General features: G+C 46.4%; 1 protein-coding gene across 3 annotated transcripts in view; it reads left to right on the forward strand.

Annotated features, from left to right (window-relative positions):
- Positions 1-27,305, forward strand: part of ADAMTS16 (ADAM metallopeptidase with thrombospondin type 1 motif 16) — a 157,481-nt gene that overhangs the window by 90,863 nt on the left and 39,313 nt on the right. For all 3 annotated transcript variants that reach the window (XM_057540804.1, XM_057540803.1, XM_057540806.1), the window contains one exon: positions 15,805-15,931. In XM_057540804.1, coding sequence (XP_057396787.1) covers positions 15,805-15,931 — 127 coding nt within the window. The remainder of the gene's footprint in view (positions 1-15,804; positions 15,932-27,305) is intronic.

The following is a 27,305-nucleotide window of genomic DNA, read 5'->3' on the forward strand; positions in this document are numbered from 1 at the left end:
AGTCATCCGGCGGTAATGCCCATGCCATACCGCTCCCAGGACTCAGCACCTAATCAAAGCATCCCCTCCCAGGCCACATGTGAGCACTTGTGAAATCCCATGGGCTTGAATTGAAGTGGACCCTCCCATATTTTCCTAAAAGGACAAAAGCACAACCTCACCCTCCCTTCTCTCTCTCTTTCCTCTCTTGTGTCCCCGGGGATTATCTTATTTTCTGTACAAACAGGAGGAAAATTAGAAACACATCACTGTAGTTAACTGAGCACCTGCTATGTCTTGTCACTTACATGGCTTTGTGGAAACCCTCAACAGGGCTTAAAAGTCGAGAGAGTCCACGGAGGCTAGAGGCAGCCAGATCGGGTTCAGGTCTTGGCTTCATTTTATCTGCATGTTTTATATTTTGAAAATTTCCACTTGCATAGACCTCCCAATAACCTGGATTTGGAACCTTTGAAGCATCTTTTACTTAGCTATCTTCTTGTGACTTTAATGTCTACAAGGGGGTCTTTAAAGGAACCAGTTAGGGAATTAATGAACTGGGAGAAGATACCTGGGAAATCCCCCACCTCTTGTTTCATTCCAGAAACATTACCTGGCATCAGTAAAGGAAGGATAATCCCATTTCCTTATCTGTTCTAATGGGCCTGTCTCTCTATAGAAAATAAGATTTCCTGACAGTACCTCTCATCTTCTTTTCTGACAGCTTCCTCTGCTCTTTTTTTTCCCTTTCCACTCACATTTATGACATAACCATGGGGTTTTATTTCAGTTATCCTGCTTAGTTGTGCCTCGACCGGACCCTCACTGGGGCATTGGTGATGCGCAAGGACTCATACAATGAGATGCTAAACCAAGAGTATTTGGGGGGATAGGAACCAGCTTAGCCAATTATGTCCTACTCTAAGATAAGGACTTTTAGACATGGTGATGACTTCACCAGACTCTTGTTGACAGTGTAAAGGCATCAGCAATTTCTCAAAATTACATATGCTGCAATTTTTAAAAATCTACTTCTGTGATTCAGTCGGTTCAGTGCATTTCAAATAGTAATGAATTTCAAACCTCTGATTTACTTCCTCAGGAAAAGGCTTATTCAGATGTGGCTTATAGTTACGTTTAATTTATCTGCTATGCATCATGCAATGTCTGAGGATTATCATCTTTCAAATGGAAATATTCATCTGGTTCACAATTAGAGTTCCTCAGACAAATCTTAAAACTGGCTTGTGAATCAGGCTCTTTCATACTTTCCCAGTAATGTTCTCTTCACCATCTACAGATATTTCTAGGGCTTAAACTTTAATTAGCTTAGTGGTTAGGTTTAGAAAATGGAATAAAAAATAAAAAGAAAATGGAATAAAATTATGTATTAGCAACCTTGCCCTTGTTTTGTTGATATGAAACCATTCAATCATTCATTCACTGTTCAGTCAGCAAACATTTGTGGGTGTCAATCTGAACCTCAAACTTCTTTAAGCCACATGGGGAAAATGTAGAGACCTTTGCTATTTCTCTCTGTTTCTGAAGTGGATGATGAAAACACCAATGTAATTGTTACTTTATATGAAAAGTATTTAGTGACTTATTAGCATTATGGCTAATGGAAACTTGGTACCTCTGTACAGCTCAACCAAGGCGTTGAGTACTTACATTCTTCCTTAAATGTGCAAGGCACCACGCTGAGTTCTGAGCCTATAATGAGGAATCATACAGACCGGCCCTGTCCTTCAAAACATGCAATCTGGAGGGAGGAATTACCGCACACCCATGCATAACATGCGAGATTATAAACTGTCGTATGCAGGCATTCATGAGAACTCAGAGAGGACCCCAGAAATGTGGCACAGAGAGTGCTGGGTTAGCTGCATTTTGAGTATCTGTCGTAGTCAGAGGTGGAGAGCTGAGACAGCTTTTGAACATCAGCCATTCATATTACTCACCTCACTGGCTAAAAATCACATCTTTTTCACAGGAACTACTTCAAATTAGACGTCCCCCATCCTTACATTCAAAACATCCTTACCTATTTTGAATCTTAGAGTAAATGTGCATTTTACTTTTTTAAACTTTACCTAAAGGCTTGGGCTTGTCCTTCTAGGTCTCAGAGATCAACTGAAATGATTCTGGCTTTTTCCTCCCTGCCTTGGGTCACCTTTGAGCCAAGTTCATGAAACCAATTCTCTGTCTTTATCCAAGACCCAGATAAATTACAAAACACATCCCCAATTTAGCCCTCTTGCCCCCCAGAAAAGCAGAGGAGAGGAAAACAAGTTCATCCCCTGGAGAGGGACCAACTTCCTCAGGGGGCCTGTGCAATGTCCACCCCATCCATTTCTTCAAGAGCCCCCAAAGGTTCAGGGTAAGATGAAGAAGTCCATCTTGTCCACTCTTCCTGGGGAGCAGGAACCCTTCCCTGTTCCCAGAGCCCCGCAGTCCTGGACAGCCCCCCTCACTGGGGGTATTGGGACCCATCTTAGGCCCAGCCCCTCTCAGGCTCCTGTGGTGGTCACGTGGTCACGGATGGCTCTCCCTCCGCCATCCTCCTGTGGGGGGAGGGAGGTGCACATGTGGGTTTCAAGTCCTGCTGCCTCCTTCTCATTAACCAAACTTGGAACCTTAAAGACGGATAACACCTGCCTACAGCAAAATGAAGGGCATGTCCTGCTGTCATTTCAGACAGGTCAGTGTGGTCAGTTAAATCAGATATCGGACCAGTTTCTTGTTAAGCAGAACAGACACAAGGATGTCACGGGCCATCCATAAATGGCCATCATCACCACCCTCCAAGCTCTGGTGCCCGTTAGGGTACCATCAGGCCAGGAAGGCTGTCACTTAAGCACACCTGGGCATCATTTAGACTCTAGCAGCAGCTCCCAGGAGTTCACCCACTCTGCTTTCCTGGAATTATCTTCCTTCTTCCGCTGTCAAGGTCCTTCAATGTGCAGGCATTCATGTCTGTACTATATCTAGCGCTTACCACAGAGAGGATGCATGCTTCTCGCGAAAACACATGCTTCGTTTATGGAATATTTTCCAGTTTTCTGTGTAGTTTTGCTTAAATGATGGGTTTCTTTTCCTTTATATAAAAAATGATAAGGATTTTGTCAACAGCTGAAACTCATTCTGTTGTTAGAATTACTGAAAACTTAGAGATTCTTTGATATAATCACAGTCTTTTAGACGGAATACTCCTCGTCCAGATATTTTGGCAAAATGTGAAGATTTTAAAATGATCTCCAAAGAGCTGGCAAGAGCTGGTTTCTGTAAAAAGATAAAGATAGAGCTTCATCACATTGCTCGTTAAACTCACCACCTTCCATGGCTAGGGTTCAGCTTTGGGCTTTCCCCAGTTAAAGGATTATTCTCTCTTTTTTAATTTAGTCTTCAAATGTTATACTCTTGTTCTCTCTCATCTATTAACATGGATCATTTTAGAAGATTGGCCAGCTTGATTCTCACATTCCTGTGGACTAAGAGATTTTCCCTTCTGACAGATAGTTGAGAGATTGGAAGCACAGTTGAGAAATTGCTTTACAGATGTACCCTCAGTCAGAGAAATGATACCTGAGTCTCCGTAAACACCCAGCCAGGTGGCTGAGGAGACCCCCAACCCACATGAAACTCGTCTGAAAACATAATTATCTAAAACCTAGTGTAAAAATAGAGCCCAGAAACCCTAAATACCACTGGGCATATGGCTGTCTGTATTTTTATTTTCCCAGAATATTCAGATGTTTGAAAACAAAGGAAGAAACATTTAAATTCGCCTTTAGAGTTACTATTGTTTATATGGGGAAAGTAATTTTAAATTAAAACCTCAAGCATCCCTACCACCTACAAACAGATTTGACCTCCAAAATTCATCATCTCTTGGTGCATTGCTGAACTTTTAGATTCGTGACCATTTCAATGTGGGAGAAAGCAGAGTGTCTAGTGTCCCCAGGCTAAATCCCTGTGAAAATCTTGTCTTTTGGAAAATGCTGTGACTTGATCTGAGATGCAGAGCCAGGAGTGTTTTCCGGCATCCTCATATCCATAGGCAACTAACTCCCAACCCAGTCAGGGCCTGCACTGATGCCTGAGGGTCTTCACCCTGGGATGGTGGGTGCCGGTGCTTGCCATCTCCTCTTTGATGTCTGAATGTCTCTAAGGACCCCTTCAATTAAGACAATGTGCCGTTGAGCCTGGCCGTTTCGACTTTAAAAGTCTAGAGTTTGGGCATCACCGGTCCATCCTGTAGGCACCTGGCGTGTAAGGTTTCATCCATTCACCTATTCCTGTCCGTGTTGAGAGGGAACGCCTGCAGCCTGAGAAGCCCGGCCTGCAGGCTCCCAGCCTGTGGCTAGTAAGAACGACAACCAAAAAGTTGCCTTGGCTTTACTCCTTCATTCTCGATTTGACTTAATCTCGGTGAAAATGCACAGAGACATCGGATGCAATTCTCCTTTTAAAAATGCAGAAATGGAGGTAAATGGCTATAGTATGACTGAAAGGATATTCTTTCTATAGGCTCCCAGGTCAGTCTCTGCAGAAAGCCCAGGATCTGGGCACACTGCATGGAAGTGAAGAAGTGTCCTGCAGAGGAAAGAACTTCTATTATGCATCCTCACATCTCATCATTCCTACATGCTATTGTGTTGAGCGATGCCTGGATTTTTTTTTTCCCCTTTCTTTGGTTTTGATTTTTTTCTGCACTGGTTTCAATTTTGTAAGCTTTCTCAATGTTTTAAACTTTTCTTGGGTCTGAGGAAGTGCTTTGTATAGGTTCAGTGTTCCCTGCACCTCTGGGGTGCCTTTGCTATGCTCTGCTCACCAGTGGTCAGCTCCAGGAGTCCCTCAGGCAGCAAGCCGTGGTCCTCACCACCCCAAAGCAGCACCACCCTCAACTTTCCTGCCCGGATATTTCTCTTCATGGGTGACGTGTGTACATGTCACTGCGTTCTCTCTGTGGTTTAGATTCTGTGACCGTGATGGGATGGTCTAGGGTGCTGGTTGGCTGGTGATGCTTGCTGTTTGTTATTAGCTGCTGTGTGCTCAGGATCCAGCACAACCCAGGCATCAAGTATACATTTGTTGAATGAACAAATGCAAGATGTCAACCGCTTTTCCATTTACAAATATGCGAAGGCCACAGATGGAAATGGCGATGCAGGGTCAGGCCGCTGTCGCCCCTCCATGGTGGCTTCCCTAGGGCTGCCCTTCAGGCTCCTCATCCTTCCGCTCCTGGATGTGAAGAAGGGAGCACACCTGAAAGTGAACTGAAATTCCCTAGAACTCAAATTCCCTTGCTTCCAGCCTTCTACTCAGCTCCCAGTGAAGCAGAGTTTAAGAAATTGTCCTCCAGTATATGAAGAGTTCTGAAACAGAATATATTATGAATCTCTTTCCTTCTCAAACAGGAATCAAACAAGAGCTTAAAATTTCTACACGTGCATGTCACGTTGGATAGAAAGGCCAGGCCAGCAGGTGACCTGTCCTGCCAAGGCGAGAACGTGCAGCGTGGGGTTTTGGCCAGACTGTCAGGGATCGAGTCCTGGCCCAGCCTCTTTAAAACTCGTGAGCTCCTTAAGCCTTTTACGCCTTAGCAAGCCCATCTATAAAGTGAGGATAATAATGTAATCAACCGTATAGGGTTCCTTTAAGGATTAGAGGAGAGAATACCTGTAAAGCTCTAACACTTAGTCTGGCCAAGTAAATGTCAGCTTCTATTCTTTTCCATTAGTGTTATAGCTTTGCTTAAGAAATTGGACTGTTTAGATTACTGAACTCTTAAAGCAAGAGGGAATTACACAATGATACTAGTCACGTGGCCCCAGGCAGGGGAGATGAAAAGATTCCTCCCTATTTTGGATTGTGCTGCTGTCTTCAAGGTCCTGTGTGCTTTTGCACACTGGTGTGTGCAGGCATGTGTGGTGGACACACACACTTGGAGAGGGGCCTGCAGCATGTCTCTGTGTGTCTCTGTGTGCCCACGGGGTGTGCAAGCTGGTAGCTGCCACAGTGAGTGGACAAAGCATGGCCTGCCCTTTTCCTACCAGGATGGGACAATGGCCAGCGGGCAGGACTTTGGGGCAGCTCAGGAGGAGGAGTGGAGCGAAGGGTACCAGAAGTACATCCTGGAAGCTGCAGTTTCCAGCGTAACAGATGAGTTCACTCTCTTATGCAGCATTTAAAGGAGATGGAGAGAAATGGTCCTGTGAAACGCCTTCTGATTCCCCAGCCTCATGGATGGAGTGTGCCTTTCTTGGGCGGACTCAGGTCACCACGCAGAGTTCAGCCCCAGCACGTGGTGTGATAAGGCAGCATGTGGTCCTGTCCACAGGGGCAGTCCTGACCTTGCAGAGCCCTCGGCCCCCAGCTGAATGCCCCAGACAGTTAGGCCACTGGTTCTGAAACCTGTCATGTGGAGCTCCTATTTTCCCTTTCTCCACCCAGGCTGCTATCTTAGCATCGGACCTTGACAACATGCCAGCCTGTAACCTTATCAGACTCACGAACTGAGAACTTTAGGTCCAGGTAAATGCTGAACCCAAGATCTTGAGTGTACAGAGTATAGGCATATTGTGAGTGAAAGTCTCGATTAAGGACCTAAGAAAAGCCCTTTGAAACAAAGGCATAGACATTGCACACAAACATGAGGGCCGTTTCTTTTGCTTAATATTTAATTCACCATTTTTCCTTCAAGTGAGGTTATGGGATGCTTGAAATATAGGTAAGCACAACGTAACGAATACACAACAGAGAAGCAGGAGTTTGAGAGAGGTTTCAGAGGCAACTCATAAGGGAGAAATGATCTGATAAGAACCATACAGAAATTAAGAAACACAATCAGGAATATGAAAAAGAAATGCAGATGTTCTTGGCCACGACTGTGGGTTCCGATTTTCAGGTTCTCAAGTGAAGCAAAGACCTTCTGTTCTCATGGAATTTTCTGCAGCCCTGGATAAACTGTGAAAAATGGTTTCTCAGAGCATAACCAAAACCTTTACAAGCACCCTGGCCGTGTGACACCTGGGATGCCCCCTAAGAGTTCAAGTGTGAGAGTCTGGGCACAGCCCAAGGAGCGGAGCCCTGGTGTGGAGGCTGACTTCCACTCCACCCTCTACTGAGGAGGGAGTCTGAACAGGCCCGGAACCCTTCCTTCTTCTTCAGTGCCTGTGTGGGTGTGTGCTTTATGGGGCCCCTGACGTGCTTTCCAGTTTTTGATTTTCTGTGTCAATCAACAGTTACCACGTGGATCAAAACAGAAACTTGATGTCAGCTTCCCCTGCTCCCAGCTCCTCCCTCCCTGGTGCATCTCTTAGGCTTTTGTTGCTGAGCTTTCTGGGGGCCAAAGAGCAGTGAGGGGAAGGGGAGGCCCGAGCAGGTAGGCAGACAGGCTGCAGGCCAATATGAGGGCAGGTGAGCATCACCTGAGAGGTCGGGCCCCTCCTGCCCCATCCGGCACTGCCCGGTGTCCTTGAGAAAAGACTGCCCAGGGTGTCAGAAAGAGGGGATGTGCCTTTTCATGAAGGCCCAAATCTGTAGATGTTGGAATTATTTTTCATTACAAATGTCACAAACATAGAAAATAGGGAAGACAAATCTTCCTCTGACCCAAGGTCACTGCAAACATTTTAATAAGTCCTGCCCCATCTCTTCCTTATGTTCCGGTTTACATGTGTGTGTTCTCTTTCAGAAGTTCGTTAATGATAAGCTTTTTCCATGTTATCACATCATTTGTATCCTTCATTTGCAGAGAGTTCCTCCTTACGTATTAAGTCAATGGCTCATTTTTAATATGGGAGTTCACATTCTTGAGCAAGTACATTCAACCATTATTGATACTTTTGTTGATCTAAAACAATAAAATAGCTGGTTATTTTACCAGCAAAATGGGTTTATCAGGGAACAGCAAAGAACTGCAATTCTGGACATGCAATTTATGTCAAACCACAGACACGTCCAGAGAATAAAGGAGAGGAACATTCTTTTATAGAGGAGAAAAGGAAGTTGTGATGGGCTGTTATAAACGAAAAGTCCATTGGAGGAAACTGGGAGTTTGAGGTATCGAGACTTTCCATTGGCTGAGCTGTGCAATTTCTCACTGGCTGGACTGTTGCCAGGCAAGGAGAAATTCTTCCTTCCTTCTGCTGGTAGTAAAGTAATAACCTTCTTCCTGTTGGAGATGCAAGGTACCTCTCTTCTTGTTGATAATGCAGTTGACATCGAGTGGTGGGGCATGAGAGCTCCCCCTTCTGGCCTTCCGATTCCTTTTTCTTTTTTTCTTTTGGATGTGAGGGACCTGAATGACTCTCTTTTCCTTGAAAATAAAGAGTATTATTCTTATATAAATTTAAAAATGACCTCCCTGTGTGTGGTTCTATACTACAGTTTTAAGTAAGATGTCATCATTTAAAGTGTGAGAGTCCGGTAGCCAATAGTTTACCTTCACTAATTCAACCAATGTTTATTGAGTACCTCTTCATTCTGTGTGTCAAGTACTATGTGTTGAAGTGTTTATAATAAATACTCATGAATTTCACATTCTATGCATTAAAACTTTAGTATTATCAGAATATTTAATCATATTTTCATATTAATTTTTTTGAAGAATATAGATTACTTTTTGAAAGTAAGAATATCTGTGCGACCACTACCCATATAAAGAACTGGAACATTGTCGGCACCAAACCAATTGCATTTTATGTATGTATGTATGTATGTATGTATTTTTGGTTGCGTTGGGTCTTTGTTGCTGCACGTGGGCTTTCTCTGGTTGTGGCGAGCAGGGGCTACTCTTCGTTGCAGTGCGTGGGCTTCTCATTGCAATGGCTTCTCTTGTTGCGGAGCATGGGCTCTAGGCGTGTGGGCTTCAGTAATTGTGGCACACGGGCTCAGTAGTTTTGGCTCGTGGGGTCTAGAGCATAGGCTCAGTAGTTGTGGCGCGCGGGCTTAGTTGCCCCGTGGCATGTGGGATCTTCCCGGACCAGGGATCGAACCCGCTTCCCCTGCATTGGCAGGCGGACTCTTAACCACGGTGTCACCAGGGAAGTCTCTCATTTCTTATTTTGTGTATGTGTGCTTATTGTTTATTTTCTTCATTAAGTTAGTATGTCAGTGACAGTTTAGCCAGGAAAGCAGAAACCACACGAGGTATTTCAAGCAGGAAGGTTTTTAATATAAAGGATCATGTGCTTACAAAATAGCTGGAGAGGTTGGAGGAGTAAAGGTCAGAGAGAGACCCATGTAGCTCTCAGAGTTGCTCTGGCTATTAAAGAGGTGGAAGGTGTGGAACATTCCAGAAATTCCTGGTGAGGATTAGAGTTAAGCCAGCATTGGAGCAGGTGATTCCCAGGAAAATGTCTGGAGACTACTGCAGACCTCACATCTGCCAAAGCCGATGTTTATATCCTCTCTGCCAGGGACATGACGCTGTGGCTCTGTCCACATCCTGCGCTCGTACTTCTCATTGGTGGGATCGCCCCGACAGCCTCATAGACAAGAGATGTAAAGACTGCAGTGCTGACAGGGAGCCCCTGTAATCGAGGGGAGAGCACGAAAGAGAGGAGTGAGCTGGGCTGTAGGTTGTTATGCTTGAAGATAGCCCCCTCCCCCAAAATATCAGCTCTTGGATTCACCGTTTTCTCTTCCCTAACATATTAACTTGTGGCTCACATTTTTGTCTGCATCCAAATATATTGATGTCTGTTCATTTTCTAATATATTGACTTTTGTTCCAATCTATATCAGTTCCTTCTTTCTGCTTCCTTGATCTATCCTTTCTTCTAACGCTGTAATTAAGTATTGGCTTCATTTATTTCCATTCATACCTATTTTTATCAATATAAGTATTTAAGGCCGTGAAAATACCCTCTGAATCTTACTTTTAGCTCCACACCGTAAATTCTGTTTTATAGCGTTTTTGTCATTGTCATTTTCTTAAGTGAATTTTGCTGTGAACCTGATGACCATTCTCCTGTTTCGTTCTACTTCCACTAATTGCTTAAAATTTCCAGGCAACACTCTACATTTTCCCTTTCTTCTCCTAATCATATACTTTCTTCCTTATCTGCTTGTGGCCTATCAGTGTCCTCAATTGAAGATGGAACTGTCCTTCAGAAGGAGCATTTGGAAATGTGCGCAGGCATTTTAGTTGCCATGATGAGTGGGGATGGGTTGCTACCAGCATCTAGTGGGCAGATCCAGGGGTGCTAAAAGTCTCACGATATGACAAGCATGCTGCACAAGTAATACTGGTACCTAAAATGTCAGTAGTGTCCCGCTAAGAAAAATGAAAGGTCTCCAGTGTCACCAGCTAAAAAAATTAACTGGCAGAGTCAGAACTTGGACATGCATTGGACAAATTCAGTGTTTTTCTTTAGGTGATATTTTTTCTATCACGTTGTTACTAAGTTAGTCCATGAATGACTAGATCTAGATTTCCCTCTTATCCAATTAACGGGTAAAAGTTTGGGACTTGGCTGACACCAAGGTCAAACAAACGTCTCCACTAAGAAAGAAAAATGAATACGTTAATAAAGTAAACTTCTGTTTCTATTTCAAAGAAAAACAATTTCCTATTTGCTTGATCGAGAGCCTGTACCTCACTCAGGACCATCAGTGATCATTAAGGCCTGATTCTTTGTTAAGACTTCAGCATAAGGATTGAATTTCACACGTCTTCAATCTCAAAACTGGAAACCAAACTGAAGACATTATTCATAGAGTCACACCTAAAAAGCCAGAAGACTTTGGTTAAAGAATTTAAAAATGGACTTTTAAATTGTCATATAAGTGGAGAGAAAAGATTAATTTTCCTTCTCCACTATTAGAACTGACCACCAACAGTTTTAGAAAATGGTACTCTTGTTCAGTAGGTCCTCATGTAAATTGGGTCATTAAGATTATCTAGCTTAATTTTGCAAGATTTAACTTAATGGAGTTCACAAAATTCCCTACAGAACAGCTTTAAAATGACATGTGTTTATTTCTTCTAATTTAATAGTCTCTTATTCCCTGTTAGCAAGTGGAAAAGTAGACTCATAAAACATTGATTCAGATTTCGTCTCTGCATTGATACATGGGTGAGTCATCAAACCTGTGCCTAGTTCATCCTAAGTACTGCATAAAGAAGAGAATATACCCTTACTTGGATGGGTTTTTTTGCCAAGTATTATTAACTCACTACCGTCATCCTTCCCTGTTGGTTCCAGGAACCCCCATGGATACCAAAATCTGCAGATGCTCAAGTCCCTTATGTAAAATGAGGTGGTATTTGCAAATAACCTATGCACATCCCCCCACATACTTAAAATCATCTCTAGATGGCTTATAATACCTAATATAACGTAAATGCTACCTAAATAGTTGTAAATACATGGTAAATGCTAGGTAAATGGTTGCTGGCACAAGGCAAATTCAAGTTTGATTTTTTAGAACTTTCTGGGATTTTTTTTCTGATTTTTTTCCATCTGTAGTTGGTTGAGTCAGCAGATTCGGAACCCTTGAACCAGGAGAGCTGACAGTATTAACTTGCTGGAGCTTAGAAGTTACTGAATATAATGAAATTGGCCGATGGCTGAAAAACTGCCTAATAAGTGTGGGAACAAATCAATCCAGGCAGGCTGTACTCTCCGCTCTCGGGAAATTTGATCTAAGGGATGACACCTATATGTCCACTGAACTTTGACATTAGGTTCACCATATAATGTCTTACCCAAACCTGGATGCTATTGAGAGGGAAAAGGGTTGCTTACCATTTTTCTAGGACAAATGAGCACAAACCTGGGCTAGCCTGGCAGGAACTGTCTTTACTCACAACACTCTGGACACCAAATGTGTGGGTTTTGTCCACAACAACAACCATTGCCGGATTTTCCAACCTCCAACGGGGTGTCCTGCATTAATCTAACTCCGGTACTAACTACCTAGAGTCACCGTCAGACCCCACAGGTGAAGGGCTCAGTCCCACAGCACTGCTCCCACTTCAGATGCCATTTGCATGCCAGGGCACCCACACTTCTGTCTGACTTGGCTACAAAGGTGTGGGTTCTACACTCTCCCCCCCCCATTTCAGTTTCAATAATTTTCTACACCAGCTCACAGACCTAAGGAAGGCACTTTACTTACTTACTGTCACTGGTTTATTGTAAAAGACGCCAGGGAACGGCGAGATGAAGAGGTACACAGGGAGAGGTCGGGAAGGGTTCCGGACTCCATGAAGCTGGGGTATGCCATCCTCCTGGAAGCTCTCTGAACCCCGTTGTTTAGGAGTTTCCATGGAGATTTCATTACACGGGGTCTCCATGGAGATTTCATTACACAGGATTGATTAAATCATTGGTCATTGGTAACTGAACTAAATTCCCAGCCCCTTTCCCCTCCCCAGAGGCCCAGGATTGGGCTGAAACCCTCTAATCACGCCTTGATGCTTCTGGGGACCAGCCCCGTCCATAAGCTGCGTAGGGACCCCACCACCCGCCAGCTCAGCAGCACACAAAAGCCACTCCAAAGGTTCTTGGAGCTGTGTGCCAAGAACCAGGGGCAAAGACCAGGTATTTATTTCTTACTACGTGTATATCACAGCTGTGTAACCTGAGACGTAAAAGTGGTGGCTTCGGATACTGCGTAGAGCCGCGGTTCTCAAAGTGTAGTCCGCAGGGCAGCAGTGCCAGCAGCACCTGGGCATCGGTTAGAAATGTAAATCCACAGTCCCCACCCCACGCCTGCTGAATCCAAGGCTCTGAGGTGGCCGGGATTCTGTGTTTAAACTACCAGAGAATTCAGATGTGCTCTCAAGTCAGGGAGCACGAGAGTTCAGAGGCAGGGGCATGTGGGTCTTCCTTAAAGGGACGAGAAAACTTCCGCCAGGTGTGTCAGGGGTGGCAGTGGAGGACAGCATTCCAGGTGGAGAGACAGCTGGGAGTCAGAGGACCAGGGGCGATGTCGGCATGAGAGGGATGCAGCAGGGCTGGAGGACAAGGCTGGGAAGTCTCCAGCTTAAAAAGAGAAAAACAGACTTTTAACCTGGGAGTGGCATGAGCGTGTGTGTGTGTGTGCGCGCGCGTATGTGAAGGAAATATCCGTGGTATCAGTCCAACAGCTGGACTTGGAGGAGGAATGCCTGGAGTAAGGCATGGGGGTGGGGGGCAGGGGACTCCAAGACTGATCCCTTGACCACACAGAGACCACAGAACCCCGGGCAGGGGGGCTGGAAGAAGCCTGCTCTGAAATGGATGTTTATGTATTTGTGCATCTGTTAGACGGCCAGGTCTGTGAGTCCAGGAGGCAGCCTGGGGACTTCGGGGCTAAGAGTGGGTGCGGGGCAGGAGACGGCGGGTCAGTAATCCATCGCCACGTGCAGTCAGGGTGATGCCCAGGAAAGCACCTCCAGGAAAGTGGACGAGGGCGAACCTGTGCAAGGCTTGGCGTGTAAGACGTGAGGGACCCTCCTCCAGTGCCCATCACTGCGTGTTTGCATCTGTCCTGTGTGTGACGTAGTGACAGGGCACACAGCTGGCTCGGTACCACATCAAGGACACTGAAAGAGATGGATTTCCGATATGTGCTTCCTTCCACGGTGAAGCCCAGCAGGAGGTGTCAGTGGGTTGCGTTACCTGACGTGCCTCTTGGCTCCCCCCCGTCCCCAGGAGAGCTGTGGCCACGAGGGCTCCGTGGCCTTGCTACACAGGTCACCAAGCCCATCTTTGATTTTACTAAATCTATATATCAGAACAAATGTCACAGCTTCGGTCTTAGCAGAGCCTGGAAATATTCCTTTTTATTTTCATTCTTCTGCCTCGTGGGACTGAGGTTCACCTTGACCTTCTTCCCGTTACTGCCCAGGGACATTTGCTGTATGTGACTTAAATCTTGTTCTTTCATAGAAATACTCACTTTCAAGATTCTCAACCTGTTTAAGTAAATTTTCTTATATTTCTGCAGAAATATTCCATGACCTTTATCAAAGTCACTTTTAATATGCCGTTCCTGATGAGAGACCATTAAAATCAGGAAGATACAGTTGTGAAATCCACACTGGGGTGCATCAAATAAAAACTGTTTAACTTGGTTAAAATATGATTGTGTCAAGTTGGCAGAGAGCTGAATAATCGCACAAAACCACAAGGGTCCTATGTCACCTCTGATGTCCTCCATCAGCACCGACAGGACCATACCCAAGGCAGGAAGTTGTCTGGGGCTCAGATGCATGAGATCTGTGCTTGGGACCCAGGAGGCCTCTTTTCCCTCTACTGATCAAGGAAACTGATTCTCTAGAGCAGGGAACTTTCCCCATCGACTTGCCTTATTCCTTTTGACAAAGCAAAGCCAAATGTCAGACTTTTAGTGTTCTTTAAGTAAGGGACTCGGTTTCATAGAGAACCGAGCATTAGATGCTGTTGAGCCTGGAGTTGCCAGCCTGTGGCTTTGGTCCTCTGAAACGATGTCTTGGGTCCCTTCCTTTATGAGACACCTCTGGTCATTTGCCTGTGGGGACCAAATTGGATGCAGGTCATTCTGAGCAGTGCAGCCTTGACTGCAGAGGAAGTAAAACAGATGGGCCTCATGGACAGCAGGACTCCGTCCATTTTCCAAGCACAGCAATAAAAATCATTTTAAATCTTAATATTAATTGTGTTAATTTTTAAAATCAACACTGGTTTGGTTCTTTTTCTTTCTTTTTTTTGTTCCTCTTCACTGAATGAACTCCTTAACATCATCCTTCAAGATATATATCTATTTTACAGTCCTTTTGTATTGTGGTAAAATATATATGGTATAAAATTTACCATTTTAACCAGTTTTGAATGCACGGTTCAGTGGTATTAAGCACATTCATATTGTTGTGCACATGTCACCACCATCCATCTCCAGATCTTTTCCATCTTCCCAAACTGAAACTGTGCCCATGGACACCTCCCCACCCCCTCATCCCCCATCCCCTGGCAACCACCCTTCTACTTTCTGTCTCTGTGATTTTGACTAGTCTAAGTACCCTGCTGTAAGTAATGGTTCCTTTTTTAAAAATTATTTATTTTTTGGCCATGCCCCATGGCCTGTGGGATCTTAGTTCCCCAACCAGGGATCGAACCTGCGCCCCTTGCATTGGAAGTGCAGAATCTTAACCACTGGACTGCCAGGGAAGTTCCATTGGTACCCTTTTTAGTAAATTTAATGAATTGAAATATCGAACATATTGAGGGATGCTCAGAAAGCCTGAGTAGCCCTGGGGATATAAATGGAGGCTGAGAATCAGACCACCTTTCATTTCCGTTGACCTCATTTGAGGCAACATCCAAGCCAGTATTGTGAAAAGGTCACCGTCCGGCTGCGACCCTGGAGGCATTTTGCTCTGTGAATTCTCTGCTGCTGAAGCACTTATCACTTTGTTGTCTGTATTTCTTTCTGGTTTATTACCGTTCATTTCCTGTTGTGCCCTCTCACTTAGAAACACAAGTGAATGTACTTACTATGTGTTTGTTTTGAAAAAATGGCTGGTGTTTCCAATTCTGGAAACAACAGAAAAGAACCAAAAGATTGTTTCCTCAAATACATGTTGGCACCCATAGCAAGACACACGTTACAAGATGTTAAAAGGTAGGAGGAAGATACAAGCCAGCTTAGAACTGATGCAATTCACTGATAAAATTCATCAAGACAGGCCAGAAAAGTAGAACATTAGTAGTCAGCCAAAGGTCATTAATGCAAAGACGTGCCAATACAGTAAAGATTTTTTTTTCAAGAGATTTCATTAGCGCTTCGCCTGCCTTTTACCAGGGGGCATGTTTGTGAGTCTTCACTGTGCACCCCGCTCTCTCACAGGGCAGATGACCACGAGAGCCGGCTGCTACAGAGACCTGAGGTTCCCGGTGAACGCATCATTCTGCAGCCCCGACGCCCGGCCTGTCACAGGGGTCGTGCCTTGCAAAGTGTCCGCCTGTCCCCCCAGGTAAGAACTGCCATGTTCCTCTGAATGGGTGTCAGGGTTTTGCAGATATAATGCTGAGGCCTTGGTGCTCCTGAGTCTGGGGAACAGAAGTGCCAACCACTGCCACATAATCCGTGACAGCAGAGGCAAAAGGAACAAGAACTGCCTGAACAGGTGAGCCAAATAAAGTGCGCTGGGACTGGAAATAGCCTGCAAAGCCTTGTCAGTGGGAGCGAAGGTCTCGTAGTAGATGGCGCTTGTTCTGTCTTACTCAGTGCAGGCTGTGGGAGGGATGGTGTGCTGTGGACATAAGAACGCTTTCCCTCGCAGCCTCTATCCCCTTCGCTGGTGTTTCCTTTTCTTATTGAGTGAAACCTGTTAGAAGAACCCGCTGGCGAGGCCTGTCCAGGCTGTAGAGGGAATGTGGACGCTGCATATGTGTGGGACGGGCCACAGGAAGCAGGGCTCTGTCACCCCACTCACCTGTCCCCAGTACTGCCGCCTCTCCACGTTTCTGAAGAAAGCTCAGGTTCCCTGACACGGGGGTTGGGAAGGACCCCAAGGAGGCAGCCGTGGTCCTGCCCTGCCCTCCTCAGCCATCACTCCCTGCGCTTGTCCGTAGTCCGTCTGCTTCTCACTTGCTTCATCTTCACAGAGGGGCTGTGGAAATCATCTGAGTAACGTATTTACTGGATGAAAGGCCCGCTAGACCCTTCAGACAGCGGAGGTACTCGCCACAACATGTGATCTCATACGTCTTGATTTTAAAGACCCACAAGAGCTGGCTCTGCTGAGCTGAGCCTCAAAAGCAGAAATCTGGATGCCTCTCCCAGAGACAGTAAAACCCAAGAGGGAGGGAGGCACTGTCTCCCTTCTCTCTGAGTTTGTGGGTCCCTGGTCCCTCACTTAGGGTAGAGATGGAGGACACAGGCCAGCATCTGAGAGGCCGCAACCTTGCCCCCCGCCGCTGTGAGTGGGGGTGCCTCCCTGGGAAGATCTGTCCTCCCTCAGAGGGCCAGTGGCCCGACTCAGTCGGGCTCCTCGGCTACCACGCCCCACAGCCTGGTAATGAGAGAGAGAGATGGGTCAGTATTTGCGAAAGGAATTTAGCGCCTGAGGCCCATCACCCACCGAGGCATTCGAGGCCCCCCTGGGGGTTCTTCTGGGACCGAAGGAGCTCCTGGAACTGATGTCCACCCTGGTCCTCGCTTCACCTGTCAGCGATCCTGCAGCCAGCCGGGCGCCCCCATGGTCTGTGCAGGGCCCCATGGCAGACAGAAGCCCAGCCACCATGGGTTCCTTCTGTGCCTGAAGCGACACACCAAGTGAACACCATCCAGGATGGTTTAGGAAATGAAGCCCCTGGTCGGCCAAGAGAGGATATAGCACAGCACCATTTCTGCAAAATGAACCTCCTGTCCGAAAGAAACAAGGGGCCAGACAGCCAGGGCTCCCCAGGTCCGCTGAGGTGTTGCACCAACTTGACCCCTTCTCCCCGGACAGCCGGTTCTGCACCTGTGTTCCAGGTGACACAGCGTGGACCTCACTGTGACCTCTGATCATACATCTCCAAGGAGCCTTGGGGAGAAGGATGTTAGGAGCGCTGCTGCAGGCACTGGGGTTGTCTTTCCATATTGCACCGAGTTCTTGCTAAGGCAGAGGAATCCAGGGTGCCTCAAGGCAACTAGTCAACAGTGTTGAAAAGTCGAAAAACCTCACTAATTTAGACTAAGAAGGGTGTGTGTGTGTGTGTGTGTGTGTGACTTTTATGTACAGGGGAGACTAAAGTTACTGGTGACTTGGGACTAAATCCATCGGAATGCTAAAGCTCAGGCTGATTGGGAATATTTAGTTCTTGCATGGAATCGCTCCCTGGAATCGTGTGAGTGGCTCATCCCCTTGCAGTCCAAGCTGCCCAGGTGGGCTTGGTGAAGCTCATTACAGTGGACTCAAGAGAACACTCAACCCCAGCCCCGGGCTAAGTCACCCACTCCTCGGCTTCCAGCTTCGTGATTTTAAGCATCCCATAACTCAGATGCGAAGTGGTGGTCGGGACACCCTGAATAGGCCCCTCTGCATCTCCAAACCGTGCAGGACTCAGCCCCGGATGCAGGAGAGGCTGGTGGCCCTGAGTGGGCAGGGGAAGCAGAGGCAGCTGTGGTAGCCAGCAGCCGCTGCTTCTCCGAGGACGGCCTCCGCCCCGTGGTGCGGGGAGAGAGCTGGGGGTTCCCCTCCCCTCCTTCTCCTGGGCTTCCTCCTTGTGCTGAACCCTTAGCAAAGGCATTTAAGCCATGCCCGGCTGCTGTCTGTTCAGTGTTACTCCAGATGGCAGGCTGCTTCTACCAGCGTCTGGTCCCGTGTAAGTGCACCAGAAATGTCACTTTCCACAAAGGTCACTGATTGGATGGGATTATTGGTTATTGGATTTCAGCGATAGAACTCTAGCGTACCTTACGTGGTCGGGCAAAACTGTCCTTACTCTCAACCATTATCCATGACTATCATCATCATCTCTTGTGTCTGTTTGTTCCTGGTACAGAATTTTCACGCTTATTGATTCCAGAAAGTCTCTCCAGGGTCAGATGTTGGTTTTGTCCACTGACATATCCTGAGGGACGATAGCTGTGCCTGTCCCTCAGTAAATGCTTGTAGAGTTCAGGGGTGAACCAGGGTCCCACGGGCCAGGGCAAGAACTCCAGGCCTGCGGCGTCGTCTCGGGAAAGTGGCTTCACCTCCTGGTGCCTCGGTTTCCTCGGCTGTGAGTTGACAAAGAGAAAACACGCAGACGTGTGCCCTAAGTACGAAGCTCTGTGACCCCCCCTCTCCCTTGGGGGGGTCTTGTAGGTGAGCCCAGCCGGTCCTGTTTGGATGCTGCCATTGAGAAATGCTGCTTCGTGAACTGTCCCGTAATCCGTAATAAGCCTTATTTGTATGCTTCCACGTGTCTCTCACGTAAAGTACCCGCCCTAGGCCAGTCTCCTTCAAGATCTGCCCCAAGAGTAAGAGAGCTTGTATTATTCTTGATGAGCCACAGCTTTAGGGACTGAGGTCTCATCAGACGCTTTCGGTCACCAGCGCCACCTGAGGCCATTAACATCCGTGTGAGTGATACCGCTTGCCTGACTCTCCAGTCCCGTCCCCGCCTCTCGCTCCTGCCGTCAGCAAGGACGGCCAGACTGTGCTCCTCCACGCACATTTCCTCTTTCTTGTCTCTGTTAATAGAACCCCAGACACACACACTCACACACCCACGCTCACACACACTCTCACACTCATGCTCACGCACGGACGCCCTGGTGGACGTTCCCCATCCCCCTCCTAGATCCTCGTCAGCCAATGAGATGCGAGCGGAAGAGATGCAGGTGCCTTCAGAAGCGCTCCTGCAGAAGTGCTCCTTCCTCCCCTCCTGTCCCCTCTCCTGAGCAGTAGCAGAGCTGGCCTTAGTCAGCTGCAGCCCCGACAAAGCATGTGGAGTCACGGGACAGAATCCCGGATGACTCCCTGGGGCAGAGCTGCCCCCCTCCGCCCCATGTCTCCAGCCCAGCCTTCCATGTGAAGGGGAAGAGCTCCCTCCCATGTTTGAGCTGTGCTTCTGTGGCCTCTGTTGGGGCAGCTGAGCCCTCTCCTGCCTCCTACCTGCTGCCTCTGTGAGACCTTGGTTCCAAACACCCTTCCCTGGCCATGGCCTCTTTGTCTTTGCAGCTCCCGGGCTCCCAGATAGATCCATGCTCAAGGTGTCCTCCTGTCTCACCAGGTGTCCAGGCTTTAACCCCCTTGTCCAACTCCACTTGCCCAGAAAACCCAGCCCGGCGACACCTCTCTCATCACTCACTCTGCTGCTTGTGGAGCTCGGGAGCTTGATGCTGCCAGAAGCTCACAAGCCCACGTTCTCACTCTGAACGTACGGCCACCGGCTTCCGTGGCCGCCCAGGGTGGCAGGCAGTCCTGACACCCTTCCCTGGGCATCTGGTCCCTCGCGGGATGTGATTTTACATCACCTCCTGTCTCCTCCAGCTTTCTTCTTCTCCAGCCCACACTCCTGGCCCAGGACCTCAGACCTCAGAGATGGGCTCAGGCAATGGCCACCCCCTCCTCCCACCAATGCCACCTGAGACACCCCCATCACTCTGCCTTCCTTCCTTCACGCTGGACCAGGGCCCTGCTTCTCCCCCAGAACCTTCATAGTTATGTCTCTGATGCTCCTCCTTCATGCGGATGGATTCCTTCCAAGAAAGATTTTTAAATGGGTGTCGGGTTTCCTTAAGCAAGATTATAAATGTATATATATTTGTATGTTACTAGTTTTTCCGGTAGGTCCCCTGTTCAGCCCACTGTTTCTCTCCCTTGGCCTCCCCCTCCTCCCTACAGTCTGTCTTCCTGGTTGTCAGGAATCCAGAGCCAACAAGGTCTCTGGATTCTTCTCCATCTTATATTCTGTACTTAACTCATTGGTGTAGAATTTTACAAGTACACTCTGTCAACAGCTTTGTGTGCTGAAAGAAAAGGCACAGCTCAGGAGCAACAGGGTCAGTCTAGGGGAGACTGGAAGTGGTGTGTGGGAACAGCCTGTAGAGAACACAGTGAGGGCACCCAGGTCACCCCAGAAAACCCAGAGGCCCCCATCTTACTGAACTATTTGATTTATACATCTCATATCTTTTGATATTTATATTTCCTCTGAAAGAGAAAGCTTTGGGAGACAATAGAAAGCCTGGCAGTGAAGCTAATGCCATGCGTCCTTGCTGGGAGACCCCTGAGGAGGACAAGAGGGGCGCCTGCAGGGTTCCTGCTTCACCCCTAGCCAGTTGCAGGAGCCTGATGACAAACCAGCCCGCAGGTGTCTATGGTCCGGGTGGGACAAAGTTTCCCAGTTCCCAACCCACAGCTCTTCTGCCTCCAAGTCCTTTGGTGGAGTGGACTTAGCATGATAAGGGACTAGAGCGGCATAGCCCATGCCTGCCAGCTTGCACCTGGTCGAAGGTGTGGGCTGAGCTGCCGCATTGGTACTCCCACCTGTACGTAATCAGGGCAACACAAGGCCAGGATTTGTTGAGGGAATCCACGTAAAAGCTCTTAGCCCAGTACATGGGCTAAAACACTCAGTAAATCTTGGCTGTTTTGTTTTTTGCTGCAAAAGGAGAAACAAGTTCACATTAGTTATTTATTTAGTCTGTGAAGCAAAACGATCAGTGTGACAAACACAGAAGAATGAACCTGTATTATATACCTCAATCCTTGTGGATTGTCATTTTAACAGTTGAATTGGGAAAATAGATCTTAATTTTAAAAGTTGTTGTGCTGTCCTCTGAAATGTGAGATACATTTCTCTCTTGCCCAGAATACCGATGATTTTTTTGTCCCTGATTAAGTGGGCAGCAAACCCAAGCTTTATTTGTCCAAGCAGGAGAGCCCCTGCCTTTCTTACTAGACTGCTCCTGCGAGGCGGCTGGCCGTGACCCTCTCGAGCCGCGTGTCCACCTGCTTCTCCGCGGCCTCACAAAGCCACAGCGGCCACACTGCGTGGCTGCAGTCCTCAGCCTCCCACCTCTTCGGCTGGCTCGGGGCAGGGAGGATGGAGCTGGGTGCAATGTGCTGTCTCCCGCCCCACGTGAAGTGAAGGAGGCTCCCCAAAGGACCGCAAGGGTCCACAGCCCTTCTCCTTTCTAAGTTACAAGAACAGGAAAACTGCTCCGCTGGTGGGAACCCCTTGCCTCCCCGAGCCCTCCCCATCCACGTGTGCGCGCAGCGTGTCAAAGGTGCGCGCGGTGTCGCGGATGGGATCCCAGCTCGTGAATCTCCGCGGGGCAGAGACCTGGGAGTCCAGGAGCCTCCTAGCTGGAGGAGGAGGATCTCAAATCGTCTGCGAGGCCCCGGCCCGCAGGAGCATCAGGGCCAGGTAACGGAGCGTCAGCGCTTCGACAGCTGCTCCCCTGGGACGGCGGAGCGAGGCCAGCGCCCCGCAAGGAGGCTCTGAGGGCCTCTCACAGCCGGCAGCGTGCGGCTCTCCCACGGCTCATTTGAGGGAGAATCGGGCATTTTTATCGCTTGCTTTTGAACCGTGAACTATAAATCACACGGCTATTTATTTCCTTTCTATTTCTCAGTTTATCTAAATGGAGTGGCTCTTCCTGTCATTTATCGTATCTCTCTAGTTTTCGAAGCACAAACACTAATTGTACACCTTCCTGGACCATGGACTGAAGGTGGAACGAGAGGAAATACTTTCCAGATGGTAAATGAACACTTTTCCTCTCTCTTCAGTATTATTCTAGGAATGCAGAGTAAGCGTGTAGATAAAACATACTGTCATCGGATGCCCCACCCCCAGTACACATGTAGCCCCCCTCTGTATTCCTCTCTGCTTGATAGTCGGATGGTCCTATTGTTTTTGCCTACACTTTGCTGACCCTCTACAAACCCATCAGCAAAACTGCTTCTTTTACAACCAAGATACCGAAGCGGGTGACTGCATACATTTGGTAGAAATGACAGAGAAGATGCAGCAGGACAACTGTATGACTAATGATCTTCTTATGGCAACACTGCCAGTGACAGGAATGGGGGCAGTGACTTTTTTGTCTCATCTCTTAGATACAAGCCTTGAAAATGTTAATGCCCCGTAGTGTACAGGTTAGCAAGGGAATGAAAAGGTCCGTGGTCACTGAGGTGATCCGTATAAGTGAAATGGTTTAACTCCCAGAATGCTACGGAAGTGAGTATTTCAGTTCATTTAATTAGCAAAGTGACTGGGAATAAACGAGCCACAGGACTGGCTTCCTGGGCGTGTGAACTGCCCATTCACCCAGGGCCCGGTGCTCAGAAGGTCCGCCTCTTGGTTTAATTGTCTGATGCAGCCAACTTGAAATCCCTCATGATTTTGCACCTTGCACTGGATTCCACAAGTTATACAGCCAGCCCTGCCCCGCAGCCCGACTTCTGTGTCAACATTCTTTTCTAGAATCTTTGGAAACTGTACTGGAATGTTTCTTCTTTTAGTAAATCAATTATACATTACTCTTGAGTTTGAAACACAATGACTTCAACTCATGGATTTCTCTGGTGACACCACAGTGGCAGATGTGAAGGATATACTTGGTACAATTATCTTTTCTTATTTTCTTTCCACTTACGGGCTGAGCGCCAGTTTTGCTGGACTTAAGAATACTTGCAGATGCGTGAAGTAACGCTAAGGAGAGCTTTACAGAACCTGTGTCCTCTGGGTTCCCCAGCTTCTCTGTCCTGTTCTTCTCGTAACGAGCCTGCCTGTATCTAGGGCACCTGTTGCTGCAGCTCAAGCCCACAGATGCCACCTCCCTAAGGGGACCTCACTTTTCTTGCAAAGTCTTGTCCTCCCTCCACTGTGCCCCCTTTGAAAAGGCATCTAACCCTCTAAGGTTAATCAGGGAAACCAGAAGTGTTACAGCATCTCTGTAATTGACACTCTTTGGAGAAGCATTCAGCTTAAGTGTGAAGTTGCCAGTTCAGGTGCTAGGGTCACGGCTTGAAATTGTATAATCACCTAGATGTGACAATATCTCAATATAAAAGAGGATGTCTTGCTCTATCTCCTCCAGGAAGATGTCACTTAACCAAAACAATGAGGTTAAAATACATTCAGGCTGGTGTACATATTTGTTACAATATATTCACAATGAAAATCAAGTTACAAATGTGGACCAACTGGTCCTAAGCAAGACTGACTTGACTTATTTCCTCAGTTGCTGACGTATTAACATGGAAACCATTGCAGAAGCAGTGGGGATATAAAAATCATAGCTAACTTTTTAGATCTGGCTTCATCATTTCACACCTAAAAATCTGCCTTACGTAGTTCTGTAAAATAGTTTGGGTTTTCTTTTGTTTCATTTTTTGTCTGCTTATTTGTTTTGCTTTATTTGTTTTGGTGCATGCATGTGTGGCAGTATGTGTGTGTCTGTGTATTTTGTTGTTTTAATATATATATATTTACCTATGTGAGCAAAGGCAGAAAGGCACTTTAGGAATACTTCTATATTTCAGGGAACTTACTTGGAACTCACTTATAAAGGTTAAATAATACCTAAAATTTTCATAATACTTTTATTATTCTGGTCTTCAGACTTCAATATGATCAAAACTAAAATTCATCAAGTCCCCTAATAATATACACTATGGCATATGCTTCAAATACAAAAATGAAAAGCAAACCTACAGATAGATAAATAGAATAGATAGATAGATGACTATTAGATAGGTAAGTAGGTAGATAGTTAAATAGAATAGATTTTACTACAAATCTATACATATATCTGTATATTCACTGCAAGTGTACTAATCAGGGCTTCTGAAAATATCTGAAGTTTCTCTCAGAATCATCTTTTTTGGGAAAGAACACAGTATGTTGGTTTTTATGTAAGATTAGGAACCATTGTTTTATTCTCTGATCTGTGAATTATTTAGAATGATTGTTTTTTGCATTTCTAAATTTATTGAGGCTTCAGGGAAAATTTTTTGTTATTTCAGATGTTACTACATTGAGATCAAAGAAAGAGTTAAAAACTATATCATTTTTAGTATTTTCAAGACTTCCTTTATGCCTTAGGAATGGGAGTTTTTATAAATATTTTCTGTGGGAATGAAGGAATGTGTGTTTTGTGTTGTATTAGGGTTATTTATATGACAGGTCAAGCTCCTTACTTATTTATTCAAATATGTTCTGACTCTTTGTCTATCTTGTGTGTCTGTTTCTGAGAGAAATACTTTAAAATCTCTCATTATGCTTGTTTATTTTTCAGTTTCTCCTATTAATTTTACTTTATAGTTAACATTAAAATTCCACTTTATGTTGTTAGGTAGGGTTTTCTGCATGTGTGGTTTCTGCATGAATTGTTCTTTATTATTAAATAATGTCCGTCCTTATCCCTAATATTGCTTTTCAGTGGATGATCTATTTTTTCAGAAATTAACATTATGGCACTAGCCTCCACTTACTTATTTTTGACCTGGCTTACATTTCTTCATTATCTTTATTTTTAAACGTCTGTATTATTAGGTTTCTCTGCACCTTGATTAAATAATTTTCTGTTGGACTTTGACTTTATCAAATCAAGAATATCTTTTACACACAAGCTTAGCCCGTTTATATGAGGTATGGTTGCTCTTGTACTAAATTTAGGCCTGGATTTAGGATTTGTGTCCTCCATTTACCAGGTCTTGTCTTTGCGTCTGATCGTTTCATGGCTTTACTCTTTTCTGATGAGTTTGTACAATTCTCTTTATGCTGTTTTATGGCCACTCCTGCAAGAAATTATACCTTCTCCTTCTTTCACACCACTGCTTTTTGATATAAATAAATAAAACAACCATATAAATCAGTGTAACTTTTAAAATATACAAGGTTACCCACACGTGATTCTTATAAAACTCTCAAATAAGTAACTTATAGAAAAAAGCTAAGTGAACTGTGACAGAGCTTAAACTGGATTAAATCTCCTTACAGAACAGTTATAGAGAGCTAGCAAAATTGCTAGAGTTCTCTGTGTGCTTTCTTTGAGGAGGGTGAGAAAGCACTGGGTCAGGAGGCAGACAGCAGACAGAAGACACCTGCGGGAAAGAGGAAGGGAGTCCAAGCGTGCATCACCTTGGAGGCCAGGCCCGCTCACATCCTGCTCCTCGAGTGGTGATAAAATTTAGGAAGGTCAGGGTCATCAGCACCATGTGACCATTTCCAGTGGGGGTGGGAACAGAGGCATGGGGTTGAGAGAGAGAGAGAGATGAGAAAGCAGAGTACGTGAGCACAGGCGTGTCCCCTGGGAGTCTCGCCGTACAGGAAAGCAAAGGGACAGAACCGCACCTGGAATGGCCATGAAGCCCAGGAGGGTTGGCTGCTGCTTCCCTCCTTTTCACATGAGAGCTGGTGCAGCGAGCCTGTGCACCTTTGGAAATGGTCAGGGAGGGGACTGAGAGCTCAGATGTGTCAGCAGCTGTGAGGGTGGCCCTAGGCGGGAGCAGGGAGAGGTAATGGCCAGACGCTGAGGAAGTTCGTTTTCCCAGTGAAAGGAGCCAAGTCCTTCTGTTACCAAACGCAGGTCCAGCTGAAAGCCAATACTCGAGAGACAAGTGTTGGTAGGAAAGGAAAATTTGCTTTATTCCGGAGGCCGGCAACCTGGGGAGAAGCTGGACTTATGTCCAAAGGCCAACTCCCCGCTGCCAATCAGAGGGCAAGAGCTTTCAAAGGGGAGTTTCGGGGGTGCACAGGCAGAGGAAGGGTGCTACGTGCAGAAACAGCTCAGTGAGCTCTGAAATCAAAATTAGTCATGCAGTGGTCTGATCAGTATTATCTTGATTGCTGTAAGTACAGTTAATCTGCAGTTGCAGGGTTGGTTTGTTCCCATTTCCTTGAGGCCAAGTTCTCAGAATTGTGTCAGATGGCTCAGCTTTTGTCGTGGTTACAGTCTGGTCATCATGTAGTGAAATTCTTCCACCTGGTGAAGGTATCAGTATCTACAAAAGAGCTTTAAGAACATGACTCAGAATATTACCTACAGCCCTTGAGAAGGAACTAAAGGTCCTTGACTTTGTTTAATGGCTAAACTATTCTTATTTTGTCTTGTTTGATGGTTTTTCTTTGCTTCTGCATTTTCTCACTTCTCTGCCTAAATTCATCCTTTGGCTAAACCTTTTCTACAACCAGGAGGCAGGTGGAGGACCTGGGAAGGCCCTGAAGGGTCCTGCTCCATTTCACTGCCTGGGAGGGAGGGCAGGAGCAGCTGCTGCCTGGAGGGGAAGGAGAAATCAAGGTGGGCAGCGCCCTGACCAGCCATGTAAGTCTCAGGTGGGCATCTCCCTGAGAGCCCACTTAGCCCTGCAGGTCCTAAGTTGAACCTAATCACCCAGGTCATGGGTGCAGATTTGGTGGGGAGAGTTGGCTTAACCAGAATTAGGATAAAAAGAAAAAAAAATAGGTTATAATTCATCTCATTTCAGTGATTCACCAATAAAAATATGTGTATCCAAGAAACCCCTGGTACTTAAGAGGGTTCACATTTTGGCGGACATGCATTTTGCCAAAATGCATGATCAGTATTTTTCAGGTACTGATTAGTACTCAATTAATGAAATGAGGAAAACAGGTAGATTCAGTTCTGGAAAGGGGGGTGGCGTCCTGTTCTTCTCCCCAGGTGACCTTGGTTTTACCTCCATCTAACAGGGCTTAGTTTTTATCCAGTGTTTAAAGATGTGCATTGTATTTCCCACCTGGACACCAAACGTGAATAAACTAGCAGTCAGTCTGTGGCTCAGTTCAGGAAGCAGGAACACCCACTGCAGGAGGCCGCCCACATGGGCATCCCAGGGGCTTCCGCGGCCCCTTTCTAGAAGCGTCTAGAAGCATGTGACTCTGACCCGCAGGAAGTCT

Source organism: Balaenoptera acutorostrata, chromosome 2, assembly GCF_949987535.1.
Source record: "Balaenoptera acutorostrata chromosome 2, mBalAcu1.1, whole genome shotgun sequence".
NCBI classification, from domain to species: Eukaryota; Metazoa; Chordata; class Mammalia; order Artiodactyla; family Balaenopteridae; genus Balaenoptera; species Balaenoptera acutorostrata.